The 7,639-nt window shown below is 65.7% G+C and overlaps 2 protein-coding genes and 1 long non-coding RNA gene across 3 annotated transcripts; 2 read left to right on the top strand and 1 right to left on the bottom strand.

Moving 5' to 3' along the window:
* The first annotated feature begins 403 nt into the window (after positions 1–403).
* On the top strand, positions 404–2,807 carry LOC119936089 (translation initiation factor IF-2-like). The gene is made up of 6 exons (XM_038755469.1): positions 404–481; positions 563–786; positions 925–1,371; positions 1,536–1,812; positions 2,365–2,575; positions 2,783–2,807. Exons 1-5 carry the CDS (start codon positions 404–406, stop codon positions 2,419–2,421), a joined length of 1,083 nt encoding a protein of 360 aa, XP_038611397.1. The 3' UTR covers positions 2,422–2,575; positions 2,783–2,807.
* On the top strand, positions 2,801–3,892 carry LOC119936152. The gene is made up of 3 exons (XR_005453649.1): positions 2,801–2,837; positions 3,200–3,305; positions 3,831–3,892. It is a non-coding gene; the product is annotated as an uncharacterized LOC119936152 (long non-coding RNA).
* On the bottom strand, positions 3,291–6,731 carry ZNF775 (zinc finger protein 775). Its single transcript, XM_038755578.1, is given in 4 exon segments — positions 3,291–4,927; positions 5,003–5,438; positions 5,440–6,106; positions 6,476–6,731. Coding segments are annotated over 4 exon segments (1,731 nt in total). The 5' UTR covers positions 6,612–6,731; the 3' UTR covers positions 3,291–4,435.
* Between the last annotated feature and the right edge of the window lie 908 nt (positions 6,732–7,639).

The following is a 7,639-nucleotide window of genomic DNA, read 5'->3' as shown; positions in this document are numbered from 1 at the left end:
ACAATTATTATTATTATTGAGGAGAGGGCTATTTGGGGGCTTTTCTTGGGGCCAGGTGTCCCCGAGGCGAGCATGGGGGGCTAATCCTTTCCCTCCCTTTCACAGGCTGGCCAGACCATCATCATCAATCGTATTTATTGAGCGCTTACTGTGTGCAGAGCACTGTACTAAGCGCTTGAGCACTGTACTAATCAGATCACCCGCCCCGCCGGGGCCTCCACCGTGGCTTCCGACGTCTCCCCCTTTTAGACTGTGAGCCCACTGTTGGGTAGGGACTGTCTCTATATGTTGCCAATTTGTACTTCCCAAGCGCTTAGTACAGTGCTCTGCACATAGTAAGCGCTCAATAAATACGATTGATGATGATGATGATGATGTCAGCACCGAGCGGAAGAACCTGAGTATGGAGGACAAGGTGCGGGTCATCCGGGAGGTCGAGAGGGGCAAGAAGAAGTCGGCCGAGGGCCGCCAGTTCAACGTGGTGCGGTTGACGATCGACAGGATCTAGAATGAAAGGGAGCGGATCCTCAGCACGTTCGAGCGGGGGGCGTCGGAAACCAAGCGGGTGTCCCCCCTCTACACCATCGATGTGGCCAAGTGGGTCAGGCAGCAGAGGGTGGCCACCCGGCCCGTCAGCCGGGCGCTGTTCGTGGAGAAGGCGGCCCCTACATCGTCTGACTGCGCAGGCTGCCATTCCCAGCGGAACCCAAGCGGCCGAAGGACCATCGCTGAGCAAGTGCCACCAAAACGCCCGCTGGGTCCTTTAAGGGGCCGCCCATCGCAGGGGTCAGGTCGCCGTGGTGGGGCTCGGGATGCCCATGGACCCCCCCGTCGCCTTGACACTGAACCCCCCTCTCTCCCTGCCAGACGCCCGGCCGGGATCCAAAGGCGGCACCGTGTTTGAGGACCCCACCGGGATAGCAGATCCGCTCCCGCCCTCGCCCCCCCGGCGACTCCCCGAAGCCGAGGTTGCTCCCCTGCACCGTGTGCGACAGGCGCTTTGGCCGCCGGCGGGAGCACGTCGGCGGCCGGCCCTTCCCCTGCCCCGAGTGAGGGAAGCGCCTCAGCCGCAAGTCGAAACTGGCGGCCCATATCCCGGCGCACCCGGGCGAGCGGCCCTGTGCCCACTGCGGGCAGCACTTCATCAAGAAGGCCAACCTGGAGTGACACCAGCAGGCCCACAGAGCGGCGGTGGGAGAGGAGGTCAAAGGGCACGGAGACCGGGCAGAGCAATCTGGATGCGATCGCCCCGGGCAGCCGCCCGCTATCGGTGCTGCTTCCCGAATCCCAGAGGTCCAACCGGCCGGTCCCGCCGGGGACACTCGCCTCGCTGGGACTGACCTTCCGGAGACAACGGAGAGCCTCCAAAAGGTTTTTTAAACTGCCCTTTGTCTCTGGATTTTGGAGGAGAGAAACCTTTTGGACTTTCCACTTCAGAGTGCAGAGAAGGGGTCAGAGGGCCCGGCGGGAGAAGCGTCCTGTGGCAGAGACCCCCGTCTCAGAATGGGCGTTTCTACTCTGCATTTCTGCCCCAGCCCTGCAAGGCCACCCATCCGACCGAGACACCCCTCCCCAGTGCGGCTTTCCACCCCGGCTGCGATACCAGAGGGAAGCGAGCCCGGGAGGGAATGTCAACAGCCGCCAGGAATCGGAGCAGGACGGAGAGCAGCCGAGAGGAACAGGTCAGAGGTCGGGGGAACCGGCCCGGGCCGTTTGGAAGCTGCGACGGGATCCCGGGTTGTCTGTGCTCGGCGACACCCCCCACATCTCCGGCCCACACCGATCCTCCCTCTGTCCGGAACTGAGGACTCGGTGGGGTCCGAGAGAGGGGAAACCACGACCCTTCTCTCCCCTGCTCGCTGAGCGCCTTTTCTCCTCAGGATGAGGAGGAAACCATTCTTGGGCAGTCCCCATGTTGCCACAGGCCCCTGGGACCCTCTCCTTCCACACCCTCGGGAGCGGGGAAGGGGGGTCGTGTGGGGAGAAAACCTTCGGCCCGCCAGAGGATTCTGCTATCCGAAGCCCCTGACCTGGGGCACGGAGGCTGGCTCACACCCCCGCCACCGCCTCTTTTAGCCCCTACAAGAGCAGTGGGGCTTGATGACGAACTTCTCCCATTCTGGCGTCCACCTCGTAGTGTGCTTGGGAGTTGTAAATGTGCCTTCTCAACCTGGGTGTGCTAATTTTTTATCTTCACCCCACTAAGGTGTCCAAGGTGGTAGTGTGATAGCCAGGGAGGGAGGAGGAGCAGGCTGGATGCAGAGTGGGGTTCAGTAGGAGAAAGGGGTGGATTCTGCTGCTCAGGGGTTTCCTGGCCCCGGGGAGACCCTCCCCACCGCCCCCTTCTCACACATCACTTGTCAGCTCCTCAGCCCCGCGGGACTCCGGGCCCGACCTGACCTCCGACACCGGCCTCGGTAAAAGCAAGGGGAAAGTCGCCAGGCACAAACGCCCAAGCTTCCGAAGGACCAGAGACCACGGGTGTTGCCATCCCAGCGTCACCTTCAGATGATCCATCCCATCTCCGACCACGGCAACGGGATGCCCGAAGGGCCGAGCGACGTCCACCCGAATGGTAACCACCCCCGGCCGTCCCCGATGACGCCTTACTGGCCCCACTTTTGCCATCTGACACTTTGTGTCTTCCCAACTCCCAAATAATAATAATGATGGTATTTGTTAAGCGCTTACTATGTGCACAGCACTGTTCTAAGCACTGGGGGGATACAGGGTGATCAGGTTGTCCCACGTGGGGCTCACACTCTTAATCCCCATTTTACAGATGAGGGAACTGAGGCCCAGAGAAGTTAAATGACTTGCCCAGAGTCACACAGCCAGTAAGTGGCGGAGTGGGATTTGAACCCATGACCTCTGACTCCAAAGCCCGTGCTCTTTCCACTGAGCCACGCTGCTTCTACCAAATGTAATGTAAAAAATCTTGTGTTTACCACTCACTGTGTGAAAATGTGTTTCCTTACGTGTCCCTGCCCCCACCCAAATCTAGTGTTTACCACCCGCCGTGTGAAAACGTGTTTCTTTTTCTGTCACCCCCCAACCTTCAGGCTTCACCGGGTGCTCCCCTTGACCCCTAACCCCACCCTCCAGGGGCTTGGGAGATTTGGGGGAGCAGCACCCCACGGCCACCCTGCACAGTTTTATTAATTTGAGCTGCAGACCCTCTTCATCCTCATCCTCCCAGTCGGTCCAGCAGCATCCCAGGAGTCCCCTGAATCCTGCCGCTTGCCCGTCGGCTCGCTGTTGTGGCCCGCTCGAGATGCGAGAACTAAAACTTCAGTCAATCAATGGTATTTATTGAGCGCTTACCGTGTACTGGGCACTGGGACTAAGCGCTTGGGAGAGCACAAAACTTCACACAGTGTTCCAGGCGTGGATGGTTTTCTATAGGGACGGATCCCGGTCTTTTCCTCTCCCCTTCCCCATAATGCTCAGTGCACATTGGGCCTCTTTTCCCGCTGCCGCTCGAGGGGCCTGTGATTAAGACGCCCCCGCTGACTCCGCGCTCTTTGCCGGGTCACGACTGGCGGCTCGGAGCCCATCTCCGTGCGGTCGGGGATGAATTTCCCACCTTGTGCAGCCACCTCTGCTCTCGCCCTGACTCCCCACCCACCCATCCCCAGTTCTTAGCGATGTGACTGGGACCCCCAAGGGGCAGGGATAGACCAGGACGGGTGGAAAGGGGATGGTTCTGGCTCTGACCCCAGCGTGGAAACCAAGTTTCCCGGGCTTGGGACCAGCGTTAAGCGAGTGAAGGCCGGATGGGAGAAGGTGCGTGTAGAAGCCAGGGGGGTTTTTTGTTTGTTCTTTTTGAGAAACTCCCAGAGATCCTTATCCTTTTCCCTTCCCTGCTGGTTGGAGGAAAGCAAACCGAGCCTTGGTGGACCCGGGAGCTTAGGGAACGGGGGAAACGAGGCACCTCATCCTCAACCTCATCCAAAATGAGGTGGGTTACGAGTCCAGGCTTCACCCTCGGTCTCCCGCCCCAGTCACCCGACTCAGCTCCCACCCCCCCGGCCCTGCCGAGCTGGCATCAGAACCCGTCCCTCCCCAGGCGCCTCTCCGCCGGCCCGCGCTGGATTGCAGGGCCCGAAGGCGCTGCCACCGTTGGGGGTCGGCGGGGCGGACGGGAGCCGACCCGCAGGCCTTTCCGCGCTGAAATCTGACCGCAGACCGCCAGTCGGGAGAGCGGACTCTGTTGGGTCGGCCACGTGCTGGAACGCCTGGCGGGAAGCCATCCAGATCAGGTGACCCGGGAAGGGGGAGGGAAACGGTTCCCGTCAGTGACGGGGACCCGGCCCGGGACCGTCCCATCCCCACAGTCCAGGAACGGACTCTCCCCTCCGACGGGACTCCGGACTCGGCTCGGGGAAGGAAACATCCGGACCGCCGCCCTCCTCTCGGGCCGGCTCGGGCTCCCTCAGCGCTCCCCCCGGCTCACGGCGGCCCCGGGGTAGCCTCGCCGCCCCCCAGCCCTCCCGCCGCGAGTCCCTACGGCCCTTCCCTCTTCACGGCGAACGGGGGGGGCGGCGGGCCGGCCCCCGGCCCCGTGGACACGCTGATGTTTGAGCAGGTGCTGCTTCTGGCTGAAGCCCCTGCCGCAGTCGGGGCACGGGTAGGGCCGCTCGCCCGTGTGGTTGCGCAGGTGGCGGGTCAGGTTGGGCTTCTGGCTGAAGCAGCGCCCGCAGTCGGGGCAGGGGTAGGGCCGCTCGCCCGTGTGGATGCGCCGGTGGATGGTGAGCGCCGACCACCAGGAGAAGCTCTTGCCGCACTCGCTGCAGATGAACTGGCGCTCGGCCGCTGTCGGGGGCCGCTCCCCGGGCCGGGCGGCCGGCCGGGGGCCCCGCTCCGGCGGCCCCGCGTCTCCGGGGGAGGCCTGGGGGGGCCGGCGGCCCGGCCGCGGCGCCGGGGGCTCGGCCCAGATGGCCCGCGGGCACACCCCGAGCTCCGACGGCCACGCCGGGCCCGGTCCCCACCCCAGGGAGACGGGCACCCGCCCCCCGCCCTCCGGCGGGGCCGGCCTGGGCACCGGGCCGCCCCACGGCTCGGCCGCGCCGGGGAGCCGCTCGCGGTCCGGCCGGCGGGCCCGCAGCGCCGCGACGCCGGGGCAGCTCTGCCCGCAGCGGGGGCGGGCGCGGGGCCCCTCGCCGCGGTGGACGCGCTGGTGCTTCAGCAGGTGCTGCTTCTGGCGGAAGCCCCGGCCGCAGTCGGCGCAGGCGTGGGGCCGCTCGCCCGTGTGGTTGCGCAGGTGGCGGGTCAGGTTGGGCTTCTGGCTGAAGCGCCGCCCGCACTCGGGGCAGGGGTAGGGCCGCTCGCCCGTGTGGATGCGCCGGTGGATGCTGAGGGACGACCACCAGGTGAAGCTCTTGCCGCACTCGCTGCAGATGAACTGGCGCGGCGGGCCGGGGCCGGGCCGCCAGCTGCCGCGCTCCCCCCCGGGCGGCGCCCGGCAGCCGGTCCCGGGGGCCGGGGGCCCCGCGCGCCCGCCCGTCCTCGAGCGGCTTCCCGCCGCCGTCGGGCCGGGCCGGCGGGCGCTCCCGGGCGTGGGCCCGTCGGTGGGCCCGGAGGGTGGCCGGGTGGCGGAAGCTCCTCTGGCAGTCGGGGCACGGGTGCGGCTTCTGGCGGGCGTGGGTCTTCTGGTGCTTGAGCAGGTGCTGCTTCTGGCTGAAGCGCCGCTCGCACTCGGCGCAGCGGAAGGGCCGCTCGCCCGTGTGATGGCGCTGGTGCCGCACCAGGTTGGGCTTCTGGCTGAAGCTCTTGCCGCACTTGGCGCACCCGTACGGCTTCTCGCCGGTGTGGGTCCGCCTGTGGATGTTCAGCGACGACCACCAGCTGAAGCGCTTCCCGCACTCGGGGCACACGAAGTGGCCCGCCGCCACGGGCAGCTGCGGGCCCAGGGGGGCGGGCGAAGGGGCCGCCCACGCCCGCCGGCCCCCGTCCCGCTCCGGCTCGCCCCCCGGGGGGTTGGGGCCGGCCCGCCTCTCGGCCCGCTGGAAGATGTTCTCCTTGTCCTTCTCGGGCGGCATCTGGCGCGGCTCGGGGAACCGCTCCGCCTGCTTCTCCCGCTTGGCGCTCACGGGCCCGGCTCCTGCTGGGGGGCGGAAGGAGAGATCGGAGGCGGGGGTCACGCGCCGCCGCATCGGATCTAGCGGAGGGGAAGATGGGGTCCCTCTGACGGCTCCCCCGGGGCCTGGAGCGACCCTCGCAACCGGCCCTGGGGAGACCCCGGGGCCTCCCCTCCCGCTGGGAACCGGGGTGGGGGAAAGGCCCGGGCTTGGGGTCGGACCCGTTGTCTCCTTTCCTTCAGGCCCCGCTGCCTGGCTTCCTTTTAGGGATCTCGGGGCTACTTTCCAGCGGAAGCCACGTGGCCGGGACCGCTGGACATCCGAGCGGCCGGGCTTCGGCCCCCATTGAAAGAAGTCCCCGGTGCGGCCCCACCTCCGCCCCTGCCCCCACTGACCTGGGCAGCTGCCGGGAGCCTTGGAAGGTTCCTGATTCATGACCTCGGACTCTTCCCCCGCCCCGCGACTGGGGTCAAACGGCAGCTCTTGGTGTCGGGCGGCCTGCAAGAAGGGAGCGGGGCGCGTCGTCACCATGGCTTGGGTGCGAGGCGGCCACAGAGGGCTGGACGGGTGGCGGGGCGACCATGCCCGGGGGGAGGTCAGAAGGGGCCAGAGCCTCAGCTGACCCGTGGGGGAAGGAGCTAGAGGAATTGACGGAGAACCCAACGAACCCTGCACTCCCCGGGCCCCTCACTTTCCCTCCTGCCCGCTTCGGTCCTTTCCCAGCCCGTTGGCCCCTCTCCTGGAAAGATGGACCGGGGCAGAGACACTCGGGGCGTGGGTCCTATGCAGTTTCTGCACTGTGGTCACCCCCTCCCCTCACCCCATCCTCTTCCAGCCCCTGCAGAAGAAAAGCAAAACTGAACAGCTCCAGTCCCCGGAGAAAAAGGGAAGGCCAGGGATGAGATCCCCGCCTTCAGTGTTGACGCTGGCGTCCGAGGGGGTCTCTCTCTTTCCGCTCCCCCCAGACATCTCTGTTCCTGGTCTATTATGGGAAGGGGAAAGAGGAGGAGTAAAGAAGATGGAGGGGGAAGTGCCCACTGATCCCTGAGACCCCTCCTCCATGCACACAATCGTGGGCCTGATAATAATAACGGTACTTGTTAAGCGCTTACTCTGTGCCGAGCACTAAGCGCTGGGGTAGATACAAGTTAATCAGGTTGGACACAGTCCCTGCCCCACGTGGGGCTCCCACTCAATCCCTATTTTTTTTTTCTTTTACAGATGAGGTAACTGAGGGCCAGAGGAGCGAAGTGACTTGCCCAACGCCACACAGCAGACGCGTGATGGAGCCGGGATTAGAACCCAGGTCCTTCTGACGCCCAGGCCCGAGTTCCATTCACTAAGCCACGCCGCTTCTCTAGCGGGAAGGGGGGTCGTTAGCGGCGGCGAGCGGCTGCCCATCTCCTCTTCCCCATGCCCCCGTGGCCAAGATGCCGGGTCCGGAACGGGGTCTCACCGCACCCTCTTCCGAGCCCACGGCCCTGGGGGAGGCGAGATGCCCTCTGCGGCCAGTCCGGTCCCCGCTGGCACGGCCCTCCCCGCCCGCCCGCCCACCGGGG

This window comes from Tachyglossus aculeatus, chromosome 13 (assembly GCF_015852505.1).
Source record: "Tachyglossus aculeatus isolate mTacAcu1 chromosome 13, mTacAcu1.pri, whole genome shotgun sequence".
Taxonomy (NCBI): Eukaryota; Metazoa; Chordata; class Mammalia; order Monotremata; family Tachyglossidae; genus Tachyglossus; species Tachyglossus aculeatus.
Note: the sequence above shows the minus strand (reverse complement) of the source record. Positions and strands in the feature narration are given on the sequence as shown.